The sequence below is a fragment of the Danio rerio genome, chromosome 13 (genome assembly GCF_049306965.1).
Source record: "Danio rerio strain Tuebingen ecotype United States chromosome 13, GRCz12tu, whole genome shotgun sequence".
Lineage (NCBI taxonomy): Eukaryota > Metazoa > Chordata > Actinopteri > Cypriniformes > Danionidae > Danio > Danio rerio.
Window position 1 is genome coordinate 1671649 of NC_133188.1, and position 27553 is coordinate 1699201.

The following is a 27553-nucleotide window of genomic DNA, read 5'->3' on the forward strand; positions in this document are numbered from 1 at the left end:
AGCGAAAGTGAAAGTAGATCCATTATCTCTCATTCTCACGCAGTAGATGCTCTGTTTAACAGTTTTCTGTTAACTGTTTGCTCCAGAAATGCTCAGTTTTTCCACTTAGACTTACTTTGCGTCCTGTAAATGGCGAATGCGCTCTTGGCGTGACGCAGCTGGCTCTTAAAGGGAATGGGAGATGAGACTCTGATTGGTTTATTCTCAAAACACACCTATAACTCATTAAGAAAATAAACTCAACCCTTTTAGACCATGCGCCACGGCGCAAAGCGGATTTTCTCATCCTTAAATTAGCAAAAACGTGTCCTGACACGCCCTGAAAGCGTTTGCGCCCTGTGTTTTGCGCTCTGTGCATGGACCGTGAAAATAAAGCCCAAAGCCTTCAAACCTTCTGGGAGATTCAGTGCTCGTTGGCGCAACATGCATGCGATGTGTGGTAACCATTTTGGTGTCAAGATCGCTAATAAACGCTTTCTCATCAGAACAGATTTCTCTGCAGCTTTCATTTAGTGTGGCTGTAAATTCATAATGAGGCTGGTGAAATATTGCTGGCCGTATTTGTTTCTCCACTTCACAGCCACCCAGACTACCACAGACAAGAGGTGCACTGATCTGAGCTCCATGTCCCAGATCACCAGTTAACTACACATAAATGGGGAGTTAATCTCCCATTAAAGCAATGTTATTGTAAAAAATATAATTAAACCATTTTAATGCAAAAGAAAGCAGGTAAAAACATACTGTGTGATTATTAAAGGAGGATCACACACACATGGACCCATAAATAATCTGTTCAAAAAATGGTATAAGCGAAAGCAACTGGCGCTGCTTACAATAATTCAACTCTGGAACTCTTGAAAGCAGCAAGACTGTGGGTGCATGTTCATCCCTTTTTGTTCAGTCTATTTGAAAGAGAACCAATAGCATCAGTTGTGTTTCTAGACACAGTTGCTTCACATAAGGAAACAGGAGAGTGCACGCGTTATAAACAGTCACGTGCATCACCTCAGATGTTAGCGCCAGTGATTATCCTCTCATTCGGTATTCACCTGCTTTGTTCCCGCGAAGTTGCAAACGCAATTATTTTTGTCAGTCGTGTTGCTTCTCAATTCTAAGATCACATGTGCATGCATATTGGACCATCCGTATTGTTGAACCCTGCTTTTAATAATTATTTTCTGGGAAAATTATTTTCAACTAGCCAAAGTGGCTAGTGGGAGTGTCTTGGCGGGTGTTAACGTAAAGCCCTGATGTCAACTAATTCTTATTGGATTATAAGTAGACTGTTGGGTTGGGGTAGGGGTTAGAGTAAGCTGACATGTACTTGTAAAGTGTCTTATAGTCAGTTAAATGTCTGATGAAGAAGCATTATCAGCAGATATTAAGCAGACAGTCTACTAATACTCAAATGGACCATCAAAATAAAGTGTTACCAACATGTTTCCAACCAAAGATGCATATTAAATTGATGCACAAAACTGAAATATCGCATATATTTGCAAATAATGCTGTGTTTCCATCCAACGGGTCGCCAATATCAAACTGAAAAACAGAATTCACTGAGGTAGAAAAAGCTGAAGTCTTTTTCTTTCATGATACATTACTCACAACTCAGAAGACAAAATGCAATGAACGCGTGGTGAATTTTAGAGGAGTGAGATGTCTTTGGGAGCAGAGATGCTCAAGATATTTCTGGAGGTAATAATGATATTATAATAATACTACTGTGCTACTGGGATCAACGGTCGGCCCGCTGGTTTGCCTATTAAAGCCATATCACCCTGCAGCCCAAGACCGGATACTCACTGAAGCTAAGCAGGGTTGAACCTGGTCAGTACCTGGATGAGAGACCACATGGGAAAATCAAGGTTGCTAGTCCTAATGCCCCAGAAAAGTGAAGGAGACATCATATTGTCAGTGAGTCTTTCAGATTAGATGTTAAACCGAGATCCTGACTCTCTGTGGTCATTAATAATCCCCTTCTGGTAAAGAGCAGGGGTGTAACCTCGGTGTCCTGGCTACATTCCCTCCCTCGGCCCTTACTCATCATGGCCTCCCAATCATCCCCATCCAGCAAACTAGCGCTAATCACAGTCTTTTCACTCCCTTATAGCTGGTGTGTTGTGAGCGCACTGGTGCCATTGTCCTGTGGCTGCCATGGCATCATCCAAGTGGATGCTGCACACTGGTGGGGGTGTGGAGACCCCCTCTCATGATTGTGAAGCGCTTTGCGTGTATGTCCATACGCAATAAATGCGCTATATGAATACACACATTACATTTTTATCATCACATGACTTTTTTAATGCGCACACTGGAACTTATTCAGGAAAAGGGTCTCCATTGGAGTTTATGTGCGTTAAGTTTATCTTATTCAGCTTTTTTCCGCTTCATTTTCCAAATTTCTGCGCATCTTGACATTCCAAAATGCGCATAAAAATAGGTGGATGGAAACATAACTACTGTAATGATCTCTGTTTTAGGGCCCCACTTTCCCCGCTCAACATGTTATCGAGGTCTGCAAGCGTGTGGTCCTGGAGCAGATGTCCACATTCGCCAACTCTGTGAAAAGAACATGTGCAGCCGTGTGCCCACTCTATGGAGATGTGTCAATGGGCGCCCCAGGTCCCCCAGGACCGAAAGGGCCACCTGGACCACCAGTAAGTTTTCCACCACTATGAAGATTAACCCTACTACAACTGTGGAAGAGTTTCAGCTTTGTTAGGCCTTGAAAACAAAACTGTTTTAATGTGGTTTGCTTTAGACTAGGGCAGCACGATATTGGAATAATTTGTTCAGTGATAAATATTGCGATGTGAATACAATTTCACGAGATGGTTTGTTTTCTGAGTCAAACAGTACTTATTAGTGGTGTAACAGATCACAAATCTCTCAGTTCGGAACACGTTATGGATTTTTAGTCATGGATTGGATCATTTTTTGGATCAGCCAAAAAAAAAAAAAGAGGAGACAAATGTAGTTTGCTTTCCATTTATTACAAAAAACATATAAAAATATTACAAAAAAAATGATGAAATAATCAGCTGAATGAAAGTTAATTGTAAATTATTCAGTTCTGTGAAAATTCGTGGTTAATACAGTTGCAGATGGCGCTAAACGTGGAAATCTAACATTAATTTGTATAACCCATACTTACTTTAGTCTCATTTTCAGTAAATGATTCAGTCATTCACTCAAAACTTTTCATTGCTAGATGATCATGTTTGAGGAATTATTCAGTGGCATATTTTTGATGGCCACCTATTGGTTAAATAATGTAATTGCTGCCTACAACTCTTATTTTAGAGCACAGGTGTCAAACTCAGGCTGCGTCCGAAACCGCCTACTACTCAGTAGGTGCTGCATTTGAATTTAAACGTACTACTCGGCCGTTAGAAAAGTGCGTTCTATACAGTATGAATGTGAAAAGAATGAATGGAATTCCGACGTACTACATCTGCCACTATGTCATGGTCACGTGACCTACCTGCGTCAGTTGCGTTGCCTCACTTCCATTCATGAATTCTCTCACGGGACATCATGGGATAGCGCAGCATGCATGGGATGCGCACTTCAGAATCTCACCAGAAGTAGTAAGTCATCAGGGTACTTCTCGCCTACTGATTTTCGATTTCTATGAATTCGGACATACAACTCGGCTCGCATACTGATTTTAGCGTACTATATAGTATGGAAGTATGCGGTTTCGGACGCAGCCTCAGTTCCTGGAGGGCCGCAGCTCTGCACAGTTTAGTTCCAACCCTAATTAAACACACCTGATTAAACTAATTGAGTCCTTCAGGCTTGTTTGAAACCTACAGGTAAGTGCGTTGGAGCAGGGTTGGAACTAAACTGTGCAGGGCTTCGGCCCTCCAGGAATTGAGTTTGACATTTCTGTTTTAGAGAGTCAAGTTAAAAGCATGGGATGGTGATTGTATTCTTCACCATAAACATCAGTAGTTTTATCTAAACTATAAACGCTTCTCCCAGTACCTTTCTGTTATTTTACTGTTTGTAACTTCATCACTAACTCAAAAGACTAAAGACTCAATCTCTTTCTTGATTTTTGCGTTTTTTAATCACAGATTTGAATACAGCGATTCGAAGGATTAATGAACATATGCAAATCAGCATCATTTATAATTGATGTTGCGTGGGTGTTGAGATCCCGATCTTTTAATGATTAATCATGCAGCTTACATGGAATGCATTGATGCAGGTTAAACAAGTACTGACAGAAACACCTTTAATAACGCACAAACTTATAACCAACACTCTCTAGAAAACCCACCACATCACAAATAACCAAATCATCAATTCTTCCATCATCATGTTTTACAGTAAAGCCTAAATGCTTTCATACATGTGATTTGAATGAACCGAGAGGATTAATTTACAAGTAAAAAAAAAAAAGTAATCCACAGGTCCGAACCGTGGGTTGTGATCTGTGTGAATCACATATCAACCATGATCCATTACACCCCTAGTATTCATGTACAGAAATTCCAAATAGCTACAAGTTTTTAGATTAAGTTAAAATATTGTTTTGTTTTCAGCTTCAGAATACACAAGTCAAAATGAAGAGTTTTCACTTAACATTAGTGAGATTATTTGCCAATGGGGTGAGTAAAATAATCTGGTTTTTGCTTTCAAATTTGGAAATTTGTATTAAAAACGAGATAAAAATTATAATTAGGATATATGCGTATGAGCAATATCATACGAGTAGCAGTGTGCTATGGCTGTATATCAGCACTGGTGGGAGGCGTGCGTTGGCAGGAGGATGCAGGCCGAGTGCCTCAGCGCCCCACCAGTGCTGATATACAGCCATAGCACACTGCTATGAGTGTAATATTGCGTTTATACAACAGGTCGACGGCACAATCTTGTACATAAAAAAGAAAATCAAGCACAGAGAGTCTAAAACCCTTTTGTATTAGGAACTACTTTCTCCCGCCATTCATTCACATCTGCAGCTGACGTCAGAGCAGCAGAAGCCGTTACTAATTCACCAACGTCACTTTAGAGCTAGTGTTTGATAGATTCTCTATAGCGTAATGTGAAGCAGCGCTTCTGGTGTGTGACCCCCTTAAGCTGATGACAAAACAGCAAATTTTGCTCACATTTTAGGATTATAAGGCTGAACGTGACATGAAATGCCATCCGTCGACAGAGATTTCACACCAGACTGCTGTTGTGTTTGCGATAAGGAGGGACAAGGCTGAATCCAGCTTCTTATTCGTGGCTTCTTATTGACTCTATCCGGTCCACCTTAAAAACCACGAGGCTTCCGTTTTTCAGCTTTTTTATTTGCGCTCAAGAGAACACACTGAGCAAGGGCTCATTATGCGGTTCGGGCGCCATCGTGTGGATAGACAACGTCAGTCGTCTTTGGCCGCCGACGAGGTCTCAGAAATTGTAAATGTTTTAAAATAGGCACTATTCTTACAAAGAAACTGCATAGTTGCAATCTAAACAACTACATTCTTGACTAAAAAAGCCTCCAAAGTAAATTTTGTTGTCTAACAACAGTAATATTTCTTAAACTGTAGCGCCTCTGCTTGTTGCTTGCTGTATCTGGGCGGAGTAATACACAGAGGTGAAGGGTGAAGAGGCCTTTGTGTGATGTTACTGGCAAAAAATAAAAATAATTTGCACGGCTATAAGCCAATCAGATTCAAGAACCAAACAGAACTGTTGTGTGTGTGTATATATATATATATATATATATATATATATATATATATAAATCTAATATAAATTCTGTAAAATTCAATACAAAAGATGTCAAGAGATCATCATAGTTTTTTGTACTCAGATGAGGCACATGCAAATTGTAAATCTTCAATCAGCAAATATAAATCTTAACTCTAGAAATGTGTTCTGTAGCTCCTGGTCAACTGTAATTCAGACGCAACATTGCATATCATGCCAGGTGACGATTGCGGATGCGCACATTGCAATATTGATGCTGAAACCATATATTGTGCAGCCCTGCTTTAGAAAGCTAGCACATGCGAGACCTGTTTTTGCCATAGAAAACCAAGGAAGAACATGCCCCATACATCAACTATCTTCCAGGCCGAGTTTGATACATACATACTGTGAAGGCCTCTGGAGAGTGTGCAGTGGTGTTTGGCAGTATAGGTTGGAATTAAAACATTCAGAATTTCCAAGTCCCCGTGAAGACGAATAGGAAGTCGCAGACGAGGCACTTGCTCTGTGTTGAATGGTTCTTGGAGAGAATCCCACCTTCACTGGAGTGGAAAGCCTTTCCATATTTCTCAAGAAGATCTTTTTTTCAGACTTCTCGAACATTTTCACTCAAGGGACCCAAAGGCCGATAAAAGTTCACAGAGCCTCAAATTCAAACATGTAAAACTTAAAAGCTTGTAAAATTGAGGGTTGTGAAAAATCTGCACACAACCAAAAACGAGGCTTTCAAAACCTAACCTTTGTGCTGATTTAAACCTGTAAAACATTTGTGGAACACAACAGATGTTTGGGGATTTTCTACGTTACAGGTTTCTATTAAGGGTGTCACGATCCTCCAAATCCTCGATTTGATTACATTTTCGATTCTAAAGTCACGATTCGATTTTCGATTTTCGATTTTGAATAATTAATTAATTAATGACCAATTATTTATTTGTAGCCTACCGTTTAAACTACCTGACCTGGATGGTCTTTGTTTTACCCATAAACAAATCATACAGTAAATAAATAAAGGCAAGATACACACATAATTACCACCTGTCAATCACTTTTTTCTGCGGGACTCGTGAATAGGCAGTGATCTGTGTCGTTATAATGGCGTCGGTAAAAAAGACGCACAACCAACAGGAACCAGCCAACAGTATCTGAGGTGTTCGCTAAAATGACTAAGTACAAGTGAGTGAAAGATTGAAGCAGTCCTCTGACTGCCTGGACCTGCTGTCTCGAGCGCATGGCTGTGTGTGCGTCTGTGTCTGTGTGGTCACGTGATGTGCATTTTCAGAGGTAGAGAGGAAGGAGGGCTGCTCAGAAATGCTACACGCCACTGTGGATGTCAAATCGTTGTCATTCTAAAATGCCATTTAAAAACAAAGACAGTGTAAACAGGGGCTGAGTGTGTACTTTTCACGAGCGCATTTGAAACGGGGGTGGGCGGAGGATCGCGATGCCGGTGTTGTCTATCGGACGAACCATACCTAATACGTACATAGCAGAGCTTGCAAAACTGTGTTTTTTTTTTTTGTCGACAACACGAACGTTGTCAACATAACTCACTGGAAATCCAAAATGCTTCCACACCGGCGACTTTATTGAAAGAAGAGAGGGTTTAAGTTCTGTCGACGGGTCTCCTGCTTCTGCAGTTTAACAAGCACTTCAACAAGCCTGTTTTTTTCCCGCCTGGCAAGCCGAGCTGACGTGACATGGGGGCGTGGCAGCATCGACCATTCTATTTTTTGATTCGATAATCGAAATTGAGCATAAATTTTTATCGATTTCGATTGAAAATAGTTTCTATATAATAAAACCACACATTACAGCTCTATCCACACTGCAATGTATTTAATTCGCAAACATTTCATAATGTTTCTGCTTTTCATCAACATGACGTCAGTTTTGAAAATGCCAAACTTTTTTGATAACAGGATACAAAGTGGAAATTTTTTTTTTTTGTAAATCACAAAAAGAAACCCAGCATGTAGCCATTTGGTTAAGCAAAATGATACTTATGGAAACCATAATATCGTTGTACCACTAAAAAGAAAAACCCAACACGTAACAACCAGTAACAACAACAATGGTGGATAACAGAGCTGTGTTAACTAGCAGTTTTACTACAAAACCTGTTAACGCTACTTGGCAATAACCAGAGTCAGATATTTGATACACATGTATTCGCCATCATCTTCTTGTGTTTATGTCTGTACTAAGCACTTTAGTGTGTCCTCCACCTCTGTTTGTTTACAGCACCACATACAGTGTGGCATATGTATTACAACCACTGATCTACTACCCCAAATCAGAAAAAGTTGGGCCGGTTTGGAAAACGCAAATAAAATGTAGTAACTTCTAAATGTATGTATTTGTATTTCATCACAGACAATACAACAAACATTATTTAATGTGGTCCTCATGATTTTTTATATATTTTTTAAACTGTTAAAATAAATGCGTATTCCAATTTTGTTTTTTGCAACACATTTCAAAATAAGTTAAAATGGTAAAGTATTTACCACTCTGTAATTTTGCCATTACTTTTCACAACACTTAAAAGACATTTAGGGACTGAAGACACCAAGTGATGAAGTGTTTCAGGGATAATTTTGTCTCATTCTTCCTGCAAACAAGTCTTCAGGGTGGGCAACAGTATGGGGTCTTCGTTGTTGCATCTTGCATTCCAAAATGCCACACATATTCTCCATTGGAGACAGGTCGGGACTGCAGGCAGGCCAGTCAAGTACCTGTATCATCTTCCTCCACAGACAGGACTTTGTAATGTGTGCAGAATGTGGTTTTGCATGGTCTTGTTGCAATATGCATGGGAGTCCCTGGAAAAGAGGGCAACATATTGTGCTCTATCTCTATGACACAACTACTGACACTACCCAATACCATGACAGACCCTGGCTTTCAGATTTGTTGCTGGAAACAAACTGGATGATCCTTTTCTGCTTTGGTCAAGAGCACATGGCACTCCATTTCTCCCCCCAAATAGCTGAAATACACCTGATCACAGTACACAGTTCCACTTTGTGAGCTCAGAGAAGTGCCTCTGGACACTGTTAACATAGGGCTTCCTTTTGGCACAGTACAACTTTCACTGGCATTTGCTGATGTAACTATGTTTTGTGGTAAATCACAAAAGTTTGCTGCAGCAGTCCTGAGCCCATGTAGTTATATGGCTTATAGATGTATGAGGATATTTGATGCAGCGCCACCTGAGGGAACGGAGATCACAGTTGTTCAGCTTACGCTTGCATCATTGAAGTTTCTCCAGATTCCTTGAATCTTTTAATTATGTTATGGACTGTTAAAGGTGAAATATCCAAAGGTCTTCCTAACTTTCTTTGAGGAACATTGTTTCTAAACATTTCAATATTTTTTTTTCATGTATTTGTTGGCAAACTGGCGATCTTCAGCCCGTCTTTGCTTGCGATCACCTGTTGACATCATCTGTTTTATATCACATCATTATTTAAGCAAATTAAACTGCTTCTGTCCCAACATTTTGGAATGTGTTGCAGGTCTGAATGACGCAATAAAGGATGTATATTCACAAACGAAATCAAGCTGACCAGACAAAACATGAAATATTGTGTCAGAAATGAAATACAAGTCAAAGTAAATTTGGAAATCACTACTTTCTTTTATTTCCTTTTATCATACTGGCCCAACGTTTTGGATTAGGAATTTGTACTACAGATCATCGATTGTAACAGTTTTCCTGCTTCCATGTGGGGACAGACATTTCCAGAAATGACACATGCATGGACACAAAACTATTATTATTCACAAAAGGAAAACTGATTGTTGGTGTTAAAGGCCTAAAGTTGATATAGTTTGTGGTAATTGCTAAGTTTCTGGTTAGATTCACACAGCTTTCCTCTTTTTAGCCTTGATTAAAAGCTGCCTCGAGTATGACAAGTGTAATATGTTGGGATGCACAATATATTAGGAACTTTGGGTGCTTCCACACCTGCCTTAATAAGTTGGGTTGAATCGGACTAGAGTTAGTTTTCCCTCTTGGTGTGGTTCGTTTGGCCAGGAGTGAATGCAACAATCGTACTCGAGTGCGCACCAAAAGGGGACCAAAAAAGCGTACCGAGACCTGCTTGAAGTGGTGGTCTTGGTATGGTTTCAAACGAACCCTGGAGCGGTTCGTTTGTGGTGAGAATATGATCCGAACAAAAAGAGACCCAACTGCAAAAAGTACTGCGCCTTTTGGACTAATTCAGCTGCCGTAGGCCGATGCGCTGTGCATTATGGGATATGGAGGAAAAATATTTGTTGACAGCGCTTTACCAACAGAGAGAGAGAGAGGGGTAAACATTACCTGATGGATCGTTGGTATTATTTCCGCAAGATGAGCATGTCGCAGATTAGCTAAATGAATTCACGCCTCCTCCTGAAGTGATGTGCGATGCATTAAAACATCGTTTTCCAGCCGCGGCCACGCTTCATTCTCGAAATGTATAGTTTGTCTAAAGCAGGGATACAATTAGCCAGCGCAGTCGTCCCTCCAGAGTAAAAGCAACATTTTGTGTCTGCCGGTTTGTTCATTGGCATTATCCCGCACGTGAATTCTGACCAATCAATAATCAGTTCATGAACTATGTTTAACAACATCTGGCTAATGAGAGATGTGGATGTTGTGAGATGAGTGCATTTTGGTTCTTTTCAACTGGTTCGGACCAAAGCCAGCAGTGTGGTGTGAAAACGACCCAAAGACGGCAGAAAATGCAACGAAAAGAGCATTCACACATCCATTCCAAAATACCGGTAAATTCTGACGTCATTCACCACAAATGAGCTTTAAACGGCTGCGCTTGTGTTTGTAAACATTTGACTAAATTTCAAACTCTGTGGATGATCAATATTGTGAACAACTTTCGCATGTCGAGATGTTCATAATATGTGCGTGTGCAGGCGCTCACAGGCTGTTTCACAGGCGCACGCAAAGCTTGAAGGTAAACAAACAGCGGCTTATCATAAGCATCTCATCGATGATTATTTACACAGTTGGCATTAAGAAGAACATATAAACGTGATCTGACTAACTTCTAGCAGCTAAATGTGTCTGGAAAAATATTCAAAGGCTTTTATTCTCACAAACCGCGCGGACGTAAATGCGTCTGACTGTTGTGATTGGCTAAAGCAGACGTCTCACGTCAGCACATTCTAGACGTGCACGCGCTTATTACGGGAATCTTCCTTCTGCATTCACACAGCGCAGCATTCCGGCAAATCACCGGTAATGTTACAACTTCTCTTTCCGGAAAATAGCCAGAACGAATTTACCCGTATTTTCAAAAAGGACCTGTTCACACATACAATTTTCTGGAAAGGTCTGTATGTGTGAAAGAAGCTAATGTATTATTTATTGCCCTTGGTCCGGACCAAATGAAGCGAACTACAGATGTGAAAGCACCCTTTATTAGAATTGGCAATTGGGTTAGTTTTAATAGTTTGCCATGCTAAATCTTGCTGATATGCTGATAAGACGACATGTTGATCTGCAAATGCCATTATTATAGGGCGATCCTGGCATCGATGGGCTTAAAGGAGAACTTGGGCAGCAGGGATTTTATGGAGAACCCGGTGACCAGGGCAGACAAGGCTCAGCAGGTAAACCATACGCACACTCCACTACACTTTGTAAAAACAGTAGTCTCTGGACATGCACGGATACAAGGGTGGTCCTCCATCTTGGTGCCTTCACATTAATCACATGCTACTGCATTGACGTCAGACGATCCAATAAGTCACAAGCGAAGACCGTCCCGAAATATAGAGAAACAATAATCCTATGAAGGGTGTCTGGCGGTGTTCCTTTTGGCCGTGTTCACGCATGATGGACTAGCATAACAAATACTTCTCAGCTGGGAAAGCTGTCCAAGTGAGGAGCCCATATGACGAATTCACCCTCACAAGGAACTGCTGTCTTTTGGAACGCGATGTGTCATGGAATAAATATACATATGGACATGTGTCTATAAGTAATGCCAACATCAGATAAGAATAGCTTTATTAAACATGAGCAGATGTGTGACTTCTCTGCCAAATGGTATTAATGAGTATACAGGTGCAGCTGAAGAACAGCTTAAACACAACACTTAAACATAACTACGCTAATTATTCTACAACATTGGTTCCCGAACTTGGTTTGCCTGAGACCCCCTTTTCCCCTGGAAAATATTGTAAGCCCCCCTCCACATTTAATGATATTATTGCTCATATAAGTTTGCAGTAATTACAAAAATGTTGATTTCAAACAAACGGTATGTTTATTGCTATATGTAGATATGATAGTAATCACAAATAATAGCCCAATGTAAAATATAAAAGCATCAGTGAAGGATTTGTAACTGAAAAACGTAAGCCTATGGCCTTGAATTGGCCCAATGTCAAATTCAATAACAAAAATATCAGTATTCACACAGGTGTATAAGGGGGGGGAAAGGCTATAGGCTATTACAATTTAATACTTGCATGTTATTTGTTATTCTCTATCAATTAGTGTGAGGATTTCTGTGAGCAACTCAGTGAGACTCTAGCTGCGTCCCAAATGGCACACTATACACTTATGCACTCACACAATCAACAGCAGAGTATACAGTGTGTATGTACGTAGTGTCGTCCCAAATGGAACACTAATGTTTTTTTTTTTTACTAAGCGGAAATTTCAAACTGTTTCCCTGTTGACGTTTTACGATTTGCAAATCAGTGAAATAAATGACCCAACTACCAACTAATACCATTCGTGAGTATAACCGCATTCACCATCAGGGGCGCTATAATCACTCTCATAGGAGATTTTTGCTTTCACAATCCAAAATGAATAAAGTAATTTAACATGTGCGCCAGATAGCTACACCCCTTCCACTACGTGAGACATCTTTTTCCACACTTCATTTTACCCAACCGAAGCTCATTCTGGAAACATAGCCCCGCGGACGTTTCTGTAGACCGCGATTTACGTGGCCGGAGGTACGTAAAGGCAGCGTTTGGTTTTTTTCGAGCGAACGCTGCGGGGCGGTGTGGCGCCGCTCCGCCCCTCCTCTTCGCGCTTGCCAGCAGATGGCTTGCCTCCGAGTTGAGGGCTTTCCCGACGCAATCAGTTTGTCCGCCTAGCTCACAGCGTTGCGTCGGCGGAGCGGAGGCCCCGGACGCGGAGGAGCCGAAGCCGGCCGCGGTGGACGACGACCGGGATCGAGTCCGGGGAACAGCGGGTTCCGGAAATCAGGTAAGACGAAAAACGGAATCCGAAAAATAAGGGCGAGAACGCGGCAGGATCCGAAAACGCGGTCGAAATCGAAGACGAGGGCTTTTGCTTTTTTTTTTTTCCCGATCCGGAGGCTTTTCGCGCAAGAACGGCGCGGGCGCGAACGCCGCGAGCTCGAGAGGCGCCCGCCTGAGACGCGAAAAAGCGCGCACAGCGGCCTCTCGCTGATCCGCGAAAACAAAAAGCTGCTCGAATACGTACCTCCCGGGATGTAAATCGTGGTCCGCAGAAACGTCCGCGGGGCTACTTTTTCACAATGAGCCCAGGTTGATTTTACCGGTTGAATGAGTGCCTCATCCAGGTAATTAAAGTGCACTTATAGAGTTTTCAGTGTGAACACACTACTAACACTATTTATACTACATAATGGAGTAGAATAGTGCATAAGTATGCGATTTGGGATGCACGTTTTGTCCTTTTGTGGAGGATGGATTACAAATTTGTCCATTTTTGGTCAGCTAGTGCAGTGGTCCTCAACCTTTTTATCACTGTGGAGGGGGGGTGGGTTGTTTCTTGTCACGTGACTTGCGGTGCGCTCACGGCTTGGGGTAACAACAAACTTGTGCAAACTCTGCATTCAAAACTGCATACTTCAATACTATATAGTATGCTAAAATCAGTATGTGAGAAGTACCCGGATGACTTACTACTTCCGGCGAGATTCTGAAGTGCACATCCCATGCATGCTGCGCTATCACATGATGCCCCATGAGAATTCATGAATGGGAGTGAAGTGACGCAACTGACACTGATTTCTTGTGCGGCCCGGTACCAATTGATCCAACAAGCGGTGGTTGAGGACCACTGAGCTAGGGGATAAAATGAGCTAAGGCAACATGATCATTCTACTAATTTTTCAATGCTAAGACATTTTTATAACATGACGCGACCCCCTACAAAACTCGCTGAGGCCCCCTTGTGGGCCGGGACCCCTCTGTTGGGAACCAATGCACTACAATGCTTTGATAGAATACAATTGGACAAAATTAAAAATGACGACAAAATACACAGATGGTTTGATTGTGGATCTGTGCCAGAGGAACTTGTGTAAAGCTTGCTTAAAGTCTCCATGAAATCAAAACTAACCATGTTGATTTGGTTTGTGGTGAACAATTCATCATCTGTGCATGTCACTAAGAACAAAACAGTAGTCTGTCCTTGTAATCTAGAATTTAAAGCTGAAAATGCACATCCTGTTTGTTTTCAGTTCAACTGTCAGATTAGGTCTGAGTTAGTGGGTGTGGCTGACATACTTAACCACGCCCCTCCAGCTGTCAGATTTGTCAACAAACTCAGAGTCTGTGCCTGTGTTTGGCCCGGTGTCCTAGCCAAATTCCCTCCATCGACCCTTATATATCATGGCCTCCCAATCATCCCCAACCACTGAATTGACTCTATCACGGTCTCTCCACCAATAGCCGGTGTGCGGTGAGCGTGTGGTGAGTGGACTGCTGTCGCATCATCCAAATGGATGCTGCACACTGGTGGTAGTGTGGAGAGACCTCCCGTCGTGATTGTGAATTGCTTTGAGTGTACGGCTATACATGATAAATGCGCTATATAAATACACATTACATTACATGACATAATGGCTGTTCACTTTAATGATATATTTTTGCTACAGGTGACAGAGGAGAAACAGGAGACAAGGGAGCTAAAGGCTACGGCCTTCCTGGGCACATCGGGGAGCAGGGGCCACAGGGTAAAGTGTTAATATGATTGAACTTCTCTTGTTAGGGCTGCACAATATACGGTTTCAGCATCGATATCGCAGTGTGCACATCGCAGGATCTGCAATGTTCATATGTTGAGATTATAGTTGACCAGGAGCCGCAGTTCAAGATTTTTGGAGTCACTGAAGAGTTTAAATATAATGGAGCGAACACTTATCAAATGCATGTGTTTTTAAGGCCTGTGACTATGAAAGTGTTCAGCTACGAGAGTCTAAATGGCCTGTTTCCACTGAGTGGTATGGTTCGGTACGCTTTTATGGCTGTGTCTACTGTCAAAAGGCGTATCGAACTTTTGGTCACCCTTTGCAAAGGGTACCAAAAGGCAGAGCTAGATGCGCAGCTGAACGCTATTGGTTTACAGGGATACGTCATTTGCTGACGCAACAAGCCAGAATGAAAACAAAGGAGCCGCCATGTTTTAAATACACAGCTGAGAGATTACATCGTAAAAATGATTCATTCATTTTCTTGTCGGCTTAGTCCCTTTATTAATCCGGGGTCGCCACAGCGGAATGAACTGCCAACTTATCCAGCAAGTTTTTACGAAGCGAATGCCCTTCCAGCCGCAACCCATCTCTGGGAAACATCCACACACACATTCACACACACACTCATACACTACGAACAATTTAGCCGACCCAATTCACCTGTACCGCATGTTGGACTGTGGGGGAAACCGGAGCACCCGGAGGAAACCCACGTGAACGCAGGGAGAACATGCAAACTCCACACAGAAACGCCAACTGAGCCGAGGCTCGAACCAGCAACCCAGCGACCTTCTTGCTGTGAGGCGACAGCACTACCTACTGCGCCACTGCTTCGCCTACATCGTATTAATATATACATATAAGAATGAGCCGTGGTCGACCCGAGCTCAAACAAACCTTGTCGTCATCTTGATGAACAACCATAAAGCCAAGAAGAAGAGCAGATTCTGTGCCCCGTAGTTTTTTACGAGCCAGTCTACATCGTGAGCGGTTTCGCTTTCTTGCTTGCGCCGCGTGCGCGTCTATATTTGAAATAAACTTCTTGAGCTGATGATGATAACGTGAGCGTGGTTATTAATGTGCTTTTCGAAACCCGATGACAAACACGAGAGTAACGCGCAAAAGTCAAAGGAGAAGCCGGAAAAAACAAACGAGCAAATAATTTTTTTAGTGAACATGAACAAACTGCTTTAACTATTATCATCACCTATTGGACTATTATGAGCTGGGAATGACGGAATTACTTTCTAATAAGACGTTACACGTGCTGCTGAAGATTACAGACACAGATAAAATGTTTGCTCTGACTGTGGGCTAGATTTCGTGTTGTTTTTGAACTTAAATAAGGATTAAATGTATGCTGTGTGTAGTTTTCAACCCAAGCTCATTATGAAAACGTAGTCCTGCGGACGTTTCTGGAGACAGCGGAATACGTCCCGGGAGGTACGTACGGCCGCGTTTATTTTTTTCAAGCGAACGCTGTGGGGTGGCGTGACGCTGTTCCCTTTCGCACCTGCCGGCCGGCCGGCCTACCACTTACCTCCTTGTGGAGGGCTTCCCTGCTGCAACCTGTTTGTCCACTCAGCTCACCGTGTACGTCGGCAGGCTCGAGATGCAGAGAGGGGTCGACCACGGCGATCGGTTTCGAGTCCAGGGAAGAGCGTTTCCAGCAATCAGGTAGGACAAAAACAGAATCCCGAAAAATAAGTCAACGAGTTTCGTAACAGGTTGAGAACGCGGCGAAATGTGAAAACGCGGTAGAAAAAAAAAATCAGGGCTTTTATTTTTTTTGGACGGCTTTTGTAAACTGTTGCTCGGGTTTAGGGAAGCGAGCGGGCGGGCGGGTTGATCGGTAAAATTGGTTGGGTTCAGGGAAGGAGGAGGGCGGGTCAGCCGATTGGCCGGTCACGCAGTCAATCATCCGGTCAGTCGGACAGCGGCCTCCGGTGGGTTCACGCAAGAACATCGCGGGCGCGAACCGCACTCGCAAGAGGCGTCTGAGACGCGAAAAAGCGCACAACAGCGCCCTCTCGTGGATTCACAAAAACTGCAGCCGTACGTACCCGCCGGGACGTATTCCGCGGTCTCCAGAAACGTCCGCGGGACTACGTTTCCACATTGAGCCCGGGTTGGTAGTTTTTCTGTAATTGATAACATGTCGGAGACTGTAAGGGTCATACTGTATATGTTGCATTCATTTATTTATTTTACATAATCACAGACGTTACAGTAGGCTATTCCGCATTGATCTGCAGTTATAATCAACTCATGTTCATAGAAAGGTTAGTAATGAACATTTATACACAAGTATTTATGTGTATAAAGCGTCTGTTTTGTGGGAAGTGCTTCTCATATGATATGTGAACGACCTGTAGAGCTTTACTGAGTCGACTGAAACTTTCTGACGTATACCACACCCACCAAAAGAGTACCATTGGTATTCTTTTAGCAGTGGAAATGCAAGCCTGATAGAAGTGAACTGTACCGACCCGTACCATGTCATACCACTCAGTGGAAATGGGCCAAAAGTATTCAGGCACATGAAATTATACTGACTGTGACTCTAAGATTTGAATTATTTATACAATAAAGACTACACGGTGCTATTTTACATTTGATTATTCAATTTCTAAATACTGTAATGTAAAATATTTCACTCCCAATCTTCTTCCCAATAATAACAATCCCATAATCTTCCAGAATAACCTCAATCAGTCTAGATGAATGAATTCTTTACAAATAAATTCATGCTATCTGGTAAAATTGTATATTTAAATATACAAAAATTGCAGCAAAACCAAATATCACAATGTCAAATGTTTCCAATATAGTGCAGCCCTCGCATCTCTTGTCATGAAATCCCCTATTAGTCTAACTTCAAATGTTAGTAGAGATTTTTAATTATTATTAAATGCTCTTTTTTTATAACTAGGTCAGCGTGGCCGACCAGGCCGAGCTTTTGATGGGCAACCAGGTCAGATGGGTGAGAGAGGACATGTTGGCCAGCCTGGATTACGGGGACACCCTGGACTACCAGGAGTTCCTGGAGTCTGTCTGACGTCTGGATGCGCCTTGCTTAATGCTACTTTAAGCAGACCTCCACAACAAGTGCCCGAGCAGGCGCCGCAACGAGCATCCCAACGGGCACCTCAACGGGGATCTCAACGAGGATCTCAGAGGTTTAGAGGACGCCAGTGAAAGCTTTCTTGAAAATCACACAGAGACGTTTTGGTCATTGTGTGCATAGTATGGAGGAGGGATTAGAAGCTGAAATTGTGTCAGGAAAGGTAAACGATGTAAATATAAAATCAAAACCAAATATTTGTCCATCAAAAGACTCTAACACTGTCAAATGCAAAGCTGTCAGAAGAACTTTTGGAAGTAGGGTTACATATATAGTTTAAATACATATATAGTCAAAATGACCAGCACATTGATCAAGTTAATGTTTAAAGTATGTTTATAATAAAAAGGACACAAATTAATATATTTTTTACATGTTATCTGCATTTTTCGCCCTTAAAATTGACTGGGGGTTCAGAAATAAATTTTAAATATGGTCTGTAGTGTGTAGTTTCTTACAATCACAAGACAAAAATCACCTTTTTTGCAGTGTGTATGGTATTAGAAGATGTTTTTGTTTTTTTTTAGGTTGAGAAGTTGTTGTGGTAACACTTTATAATAACTACACACTATAAATCATTTATAAAGCAATAGCAAATAGTGATTTCATTACCTGTTAAGCATTAACTCTACATTAATAAGCGTTAGTAAGCAGTTTATAACTGCAGCTACAAATGCTCTATTCTTGACTTATAAGCACCTATATAATGTGCTTAATAATTGTACTTTCATACCAAGTTAGTGATTTATTTTTCATTACTAAATTAAGTATCACATTATTTACACACCATTTGTGTTTAAGAGTAGCTGAGGGTTTATAGCAGGGGTCACCAATCTTGTTCCTGGAGGGCCGGTGTCCCTACAGGGTTTAGCTCCAACTTGCTTCAACACACCTGCCTGGGTGTTTCTAGTATACCTAGTAAGTCCTTAATTAGCTTGTTCAGGTGTGTTTGATTAGGGTTGGAGCTAAAATCTGCAGGTCACCGGCCCTCCAGGAACAAGTTTGGTGACCCCTGGTTTATAGGATCATTCAGAATGAGTTAGTAAATGATTATTAAACTATTAAAATCAACGTTTATATGTCTTATTATTCAGGCATATACTAATAGTTAACTAATATGTTAATAAACACATTATTAACTCAACTTCATGCAGTTTTGTGACCTAATCTAAAGTGAGGACTATTCATGCTTTATAAATCCCTTATAAATGACAAATAAAGGCTCAGTTAAACTCTAAACAGGAAAAAATGACATTATTCATTCCTGTTCATTTAAAGATACACAAATGAAACTGTATTTCGAATGAAAAATAAACATTTGCAACCTGATCTAAAATAAAATCACTGTAGAGTTTAAACAGTGCATCTTATTATATTGGTAAATTATTATATTGTTGTTGTTGTTTTATCCAGTTTTATGTCGTATTTCGACACTCCTGTTATTCAGCAATGTTTAAACTTTACAGTAATTTCACTTTTTAGATAAGATTGCAAAGATTATTGTTCATTTGATTTTGAGCCTTTATTTGTCATTTATAAGGGATTTATAAAGCATGAATAGTCCTCACTTTAGATTAGGTCACAAAACTGCATGAAGTTGAGTTAATAAAGCATTTATTAACATATTAGTTAACTATTAGTATATGCCTGAATAATAAGACATATAAATGTTGATTTTAATACTTTATTAATCATTTACTAACTCATTCTGAATGATCCTAAAAACCCTCAACTACTCTTATATACAGCTGGTTTGTAAATAATGCAATACTGAATTTAGTAATGAAAAATAAACCATTAACTAAGTATGAAAATACAATTAATAAGCACATTATATAGGTGCTTATAAGTCAAGAATAGAGCATTTGTAGCTGTAGTTATAAACTGTTTACTAACGCTTATTAATGCTTAACAGATAATGAATTCACTAGATGCTAATGCTTAATAAATGATTCATAGTGTGAAGTTATTATGAAGTGTTACCGTTGTTGTTTTTGTTTCTTTAAGAGTTCCAGATAATAATTATTTCATATTCAAAGATATTAGTCAATCACCAGTGTCTGTTTACACTTACATCTTAAAAGAGACAGATGCATCTAAAGGTGCATCTCAGGATGCATTATAAAATAAATACAAAACACGATTCATAATTGCATTTGTTTTTGATAAATGACATTAGTACTGATTTACAACTGTAAACCTTTCAATATAAACAGTATTTGGAAGTCTTATGCTTTCTGACTCTTGAAACAGCAACATTAGCCTGTTAACATGTGTTCTGCACGTGATGGAACGGTATCAAAGTGATCTTCAAGCAGGAGAAAACACAGACGCTCTGAGAAGAAACAAAGAAGCCTGGATTCTGCCCTTCACCACTCAAACACTCCCAACGCATGCTGACTCGTGTAAAACTGTATTGAAACTGACTGTCAAGATGATTTTTTTTGGTGGGGGTTTGTTTTTAACCTCATTTTTTAAACAAGAAGGAGCTTAAACATAATATAGCAGTTCTTTTGCAGGGGTGCACATCACTTTTTGGGTACTCTTCTCAATACTCATATAAATATAATATACTATATAAATGAAACAGGGGCTGCATGGTGCCGCAGTGGGTAGCACGTTCGCCTCACAGCAAGAAGGTCGCTGGTTCGAGCCTCGTCTGGGTCAGTTGGCATTTCTGTGTGGAGTTTGTATGTTCTCCCCATGTTCGCGTGGGTTTCCTCCGGTTGCTTCGGTTTCCTCGACAGTCTAAACACTTGCAGTATAGGTAAATTGGGTAAGCTAAATTGTCAGTAGTGTGTGTGTGTGTGTGAATGAGTGTGTATTGATGTTTCCCAGTGATGGGTTGCAGCTGGAAGGGCATTCGCTGTATAAAACTTTCTGGATAAGTTGACGGTTCATTCCACTGTGGCGACCAATGATTAATAAAGGGACTAAGCCGAAAAGAAAGTGAATGAATGAATAAATGAATCAGGGGCGGCACAGTGGCTCAGTGGTTAGCACTGTGGCCTCGCAGCATGAAGGTCGCTGGTTGGAGTGTATATGTGTGAATGCGAGACTGTATGGGAGTTTCCCAGAGCTGGGTTACAGCTGGAAGGGCATCCACTGCATATGCTGGATAATGCTGGAATAGTTAGCGGGTCATTCCGCTGTGGTGACCCCTGATAACTGCGCTATCCGGCTGACGCTACCCGTGAATCAGATTGGTTCATGCACATTCTCCAGCTCAGATGATCGCGTCAGCCCCAACTTCAGACACGCCCTCAAGCCACCTTTCCACTGCATATGACAAACAACAAGCGACAGACCGGAAGTCATTCATTTCCAATGTAGAGTAATCCGGGAGCTGCATGGAGTTCCAAACATCTCCGTTTGTGGAAAATTCGGATTCGAGTTTAAGCTGCGGATACGTTGAAATATTTGAACTCCTGCGACTAAAGCATATGCAGCATGATCTCACAAGAAAAGGCAAGTATTTTACAATGTGTCGATTCATTGGCTAGTTCGTACGAAATTGTATGATTTTAAAAAGGAGGCGTGGCACCTAAAGCCCACCCTTAAACCCAACCGCCAATGGGGGATGAGCAATTCGTACCAATCTCGTACTAATCTTGTGTGCACAGACCTGCTTGGACAACACTGGAATACTTCACATCTGGTCGGCCGGTGCAACACAATTTCACGGCAATTCGTAACCGTAATCTGTCGTAATTGTGCAAATTAGATCGTACAAATTAGCCACTAAATCAAAAGGTTACGAATTGACATGAGATGTGTGTTGGACTGGCCGATCAGATGTGCAGTATTCCAGTGTTGTCCATGCAGGCCTGTGCACGCGAGATTAGAAATATATATATATTTTTTTGTTTCTTTTATAATTTAAAAAATCTATATAAAAAAATTTATTTCTATACATAAACAAGTAATAAAAATATTAGTTTTAATACTGTCTCCGCATTCCCTCAAATTTTTTTTAGAGGTCTAAGTTTCTAGTATTCATTCATTCAAACATGGTAAACACATGGCGAATTTTGGCTCTTGCTTTTGCACTCCTTTATTCCGGACACCACGTGAATCAGCTTCTCTCCAATGGTGCACGACAACACTGAAAACTCTGTGCAACTGCCACAAGGGGGCGTATTCCGACAGTCGTGTCCAAATATCGTGTGCAGCGGAAAGGCGGCTTCAGTCAAGCATTGAAGCTGAAGTTTTAATCTAGTAACATAAACTGGATTTGATGATGTTCATGTTTTTATATTCGTATACTCTGAGGCTACTTAATGCTGAATATTATTTTTGTTAATTGTTCTGATTGTTATATTGTAAAACGATAAAAAATAATAATAAAAAGTCTTCTGCAATACATTTATGAACACAGTAAGTGCATTGCAGTTTGTTTTTTTGGATGAAATTGACCTAAAATAAAATGGAACCACAATAAAACTTTTATTTTTTTTGCTGCCTGTTTGTCAACTACCCAAAAACATCTTGTTTGTTTTCCTGTCTTTATGGAAACTGCATGCAGCCATTAAAGGTTTGTTGCCCTTGTTATCTTAAGGTCATTCCTGCTTTCTGTCTTTCTCAAACTAATAAGCGAAGACTTAACACAGTCTGCTGCTTCAAGCGAATGACTTTGAACTTTGGCTAAATAACCGAGGCCTCTTTGTTTTGGCAGGCAGCGTCGGTAGCACAGTAATGGGTTATAATTCCATGCAATAAACGGCAATTAACGTGATCACTTCTGCGGTGTGCCCGGGAGATTAGTGCGGCGTGTATTGCAGCAACAAGTGATTATGCTGACAGAGAAGATGGAGGGACAGAAGCAATAAGAGTTTCCATGGAAGGAATCGCTGAGATGTTTTGAGAGGGAACGCCATCGAGCGTGTACAGTCTCGTGCACGTAGTCTGAGAAACGGCTTGTTCTAGGAAAATCTTTGTCATTGGAGTTGTTTCCAGTGTATTCTTGCTTTATGACTATGTCATTGCAAATGTTAGCGCCAAGGCAGGATAATGCCGTGTTGATATAAACAAACGGTTACTGATTCGGAGGCTAGGATGCACGGTTTTGCATCTTTTCCGCATGCAAGTCCAATACTTCCAATAGAGACACGCCGCTTGTGCGAATTGAAAACATCTAAGCTTTTCAGAATGCTGCAAGCCACCATGACGAGAATACACTCATTTAAGTAGACTAATTATCTCAGACAAACACAGAACAATCAAACACTGCAGTGCTTTTACTTTTTTTTCATAAATAAAACTTGTTTCAGAGTTGCTGCAATGTTTTGTCAGCTTGTCATCCTCTGGGAAAACGGTTGATGGTCGCGTAGCAATCGATGTACACCCACCCTAGGCCACGATACAATAGTCAAATGTTGCCCGGTTCCACAGGGGCGTCGTAGTGGCGCAGTAGGTAGCACGATCGCAGCAAGACGGTCGCTAATTCAAGCCCCGGTTAGGTCAGTCTGCATTTCTGTGTGGAGTTTGCATGTTCATCACTTTCATTTACTCTGAATGGGCGACATGAAGCGTTGCCAAACTGAATTATGGAATCGCTGCAGAAGTTTTGAGTTTTTAAACTTTTCAAGCGCCACGGGAAGGGGTGCATTTCCGAAAACCATTGTTAGCCGGCTAAGGTCGCAAGTTGTCGTTTCCCAAATCCATTGTTCTAATGAACATTCGCAAACTGCATCGCAAACTTGTACACTTGCAACTACATCTCTGGAGCTGTAGTTAAATGCAGTTCCTGGCTGCGTTCTATTCCCAGTTATCCCCCCTATGTCCTATTCATTTAGAATTCTTTAACATTTAAACTTGGAATTATTTAAAAAAAAACACATTAAGGTCATCTCTCTGAGGTGTAATTTGCTTTCAAAGTATTTTTACAGTTCCGTTTTAGCGATCTTCATGTTTACAATTGTGCTCCCTTCGCAGTGCACTTTGAAACATTGATGTCATTTTGGACAGCCGTGGCTTATGACGAAAGCTGTAGGTGAGCTATTATTTAAAAGCGGAATTTATGTTGCGTCTTCAGAGCTCGTGAAAACATAAAAAATAGCATACGTTAATTCTTTTATTTTATAGTAGGTTATTTATTATGCATCCGTACTGTATATAACATGGGCCTGTAAGTTAGAACATTTTTGGTTTGCATGTGTCAAATTGTGATAGAAAAAAAGACAAATTAAAATAAATAAACAACATCCTACTTAATAATAATAATAGTAATAATAATCATTATCATCATTATTATTATCATTATTACAGTTGGATTAATAAATATTAAATGAATATTAAAATTCATTTCTTATTAAATAGCCTCATTAATTAATTAATTAACTTATTTAAATAGGAAGCCCAGGCCCTATATGTGTCATTTACATATATTTCTGTTAATATGGAAAAGTGAGTGCATGTTTTAACCATTATAAAACAATATAATTTGCACAAAGAAATGATGTGGTTTTTTCTCTAAAGAAGTTTTTACCACCCCGTTTAGCGCATCATTATGGGCGTTTTACGTTATAACTAATGTGGTTCAAATGATGGATCTGCGACAGAGAAACTTTAACATTTACGTGTATATATATATATATATATATATATATATATATATATATATATATATATATATATATATATATATATATATATATATATATATATATACATACATGCAATGCAATGCAATGCAATGCACAACATGACCATCCATTCCACATGACGGACAGTTAATTTTTTATTCCATATACTTTTCCTTTAGATTATCTTCAGTCTGAATGACACGGTAAACTTCCATAACACTCCATGTAATGTGCTTGTCAGTGTTTTCCACAATTTCCTCATTTGATAATAGTTGGCATGAGCATTGCAAACTACATAACCACACAGCAATTCATCATTCCTGCAATGACACCTCGCTGCTGTTTTTTTTTTCCTACTCGGCGAACAAACATGGCGCTCAGTTCACGGTCCTGCCTTTGTTGACATTTTCCAAACTCAACAAAACATGAAGTATTAAGAGTCCAGCTGTAGCTTTCAGTCACACGAAGTCCTGTGGGAGGATACTCATTACTTACAGCAGGATTCTCCCAGACTTCCAATTGTTAATGCATCAATTACGGCAAGATTTTGGCTGCTCTCCTATCATAATACTGCTTGTTTAGCACTGCAAGGATTGATGATGCTAGAATACATACTGTGACTTACAAAAATGAAAGATGTGTCACTCTATGTCATAAATAACTTGCTGCTGTTGGTTAAGTGTTTGTTATGGTGCTTTTAAACACTCTAAAGCAGTGGTTCTCAACTGGTTTGGCCATGGGACCCACAATTTCACATGGTCATCAAGCCGAGATATAATACTTTAGCTCTGTCATTTAACAAAATGTATCAAATTCTGGAAATCTGATCCTGTTAAACAAAACAAACCAGCAAATTAAAGTAAAATGATTTAAATAATCATAACCCTTTTTATAATAATCACCAGTTATCTGCTCTTCTGCTATTGTGCGGGCTTTCTTGGCCTGTGGTACACGGTGAGCACAGTAGGATGTGCAGCTGTACTTGCTTTGAACATGAAGATGTTCGGCACGTTTGTGATGCCCTCAGCTAATGTAGTCGTCTTTGAAAATAGTCAAAGGTTTTTCCTTGCAACTGGGATGTTTGGTTTCTAAATGTCGTTGTAATTTGGAGGGTTTCATGCTCTCTTGTGAGAGCACCTCCCTACATATGACACGCTGAGGTTTTAAGCCTTTTTTGTCGTCATTTCATTCATTCATTTTCTTGTCGGGTTAGTCCCTTTATTAATCCGGGGTCGCCACAGCGGAATGAACCGCCAACTTATCCAGCAATAAGGATGCCCTTCCTGCCGCAACCCATCTCTGGGAAACATCTGCACACACATTCACACACACTCATAAACTACAGACAATTTAGCCTACCCAATTCACCTGTACCGCATGTCTTTGGACTGTGGGGGAAACCGGAGCACCTGGAGGAAACCCACGCGAACGCAGGGAAAACATGCAAACTCCACACAGAAACGTTAACTGAGCCGAGGCTCGAACCAGCAACCTTCTTGCTGTGAGGCGACAGCACTACTGCGCCACTGCTTCGCCCTTTTTTGTCGTCAATATATGTAAATCTACTTCGCCGCATGCACTTCAGCATATTTGCTGCTATATTTAAATTAAATTTCACATGTCAAACGGTACGGTTGTCGCACATGCATTTCAAAATAAAAGTCTGATATAAGCAAAATAAGTTAAAAAATGTAAAAAAAAAATTTTTTTTGACCACACACTCCCCACTGAAAATGCTCCCGTGACCCTCTTTAAGGTATAATTTACAATTTATATTTATATATTGTTCTAGAATTTTACTATTGTTTAAAATTTGTATGTAATATTTTCCCCAACATACAAATTTGGTGTATTTTTGGACCATTATCATAAGTAATTTAATTAAATTAGCTCCAGATTTGGCTACAGAGCTGACTAACCTAATGCATATGCAGAAATATAACATTGTAAAGATATATATATATATATATATATATATATATATATATATATATATATATATATATATATATATATATATATATATATATATTTATATTTATTTATTATTTTTTAAATATTTCCCAAATGATGTTTAACAGATTCAGGAAATTTTCACAGTATGTCTGATAATATTTTTTCTTCTAGAGAAAGTCTTGTTTATTTTATTTTGGCTAGAATAAAATCAGTTTTTAATTTTTAAAAAAACATTTTTGGGACAAAATTATTAGCCCCTTTAAGCTAATTTTTTTCCTGTGAGTCTACAGAACAAACTATCGTTATACAATAACTTGCCTAATTACCCTAACCTAGTTCACCTAATTAACCTAGTTAAGCCTTTAAATGTCACTTTAAGCTGTATAGAAGTGTCTTGAAGAATATCTAGTCTAATATTATTTACTGTCTTCACGGCAAAGATAAAATAAGTCAGTTATTAGAAATAAGTTTTTAACACTAGTACGCTTAGAAATGTGCTGAAGTAATCTTCCCTCCATTAAACAGAAATTGGGGGAAAAAATAAAAATGGGCGCTAATAATTCTGGGGGACTAATAATTCTGACTAACTGTAGATATAGCACTGTATATAGATATAAAGCCAGGGGATTCCCAGATTTAGCATTTGTCAAATATGCATCTGGTCTGTCAGGTTATTATCAGCGGGTGGACAAAGTCCAAATCGCATTTCCCTAAGATTTGGCTCATGTTAAAGATCTAGAGCAAGTCCAGATCAAATTGACTTCACATTACTTGAAGGGTGTTGATTAAGGAGACGTGTTTAATTTGCATCCTGTGAAGCTTAGGTGGGTTTGAGGAACATGCTGACAGTGACAAGAATGAATCCAAGAGGATGTGGGCGTTTGCTTCTTAGAAATTGAGATGTTGGAAACCCTACAGCTCTGTGGGTGTAAAGAAGAACACAGCTTGTTCGCTCATGACCTACAGTACCTACCGTATTTAAAAAGGGTTCACATTTAAATTAATATCATGCACTACATTTACATTTAGTCATTTAGCAGATGCTTTTATCCAAAGCGACTTACTATTGAGGAGGCATTCAGCGATTCAACAAGAGTCAATACATACCAAAAGTGCTAATCATACAAAGAAACTGTGCTCAGAGAATTCACTGCTAGAGTAAATAGAGGGGG

The 27553-nt window shown here is 40.2% G+C and overlaps 1 protein-coding gene across 1 annotated transcript in view; it reads left to right on the forward strand.

The window, feature by feature from the left end:
* Positions 1-18279, forward strand: part of zmp:0000000760 — a 54350-nt gene extending 36071 nt beyond the window's left edge. Inside the window, exons 24-27 of the mRNA XM_002664079.7 lie at positions 2487-2663; positions 11250-11340; positions 14622-14699; positions 17650-18279. Of these exons, the coding sequence (XP_002664125.2) occupies positions 2487-2663; positions 11250-11340; positions 14622-14699; positions 17650-17915 (612 nt within the window). The 3' untranslated portion in view covers positions 17916-18279. The remainder of the gene's footprint in view (positions 1-2486; positions 2664-11249; positions 11341-14621; positions 14700-17649) is intronic.
* The last annotated feature ends 9274 nt before the right edge of the window (positions 18280-27553 follow it).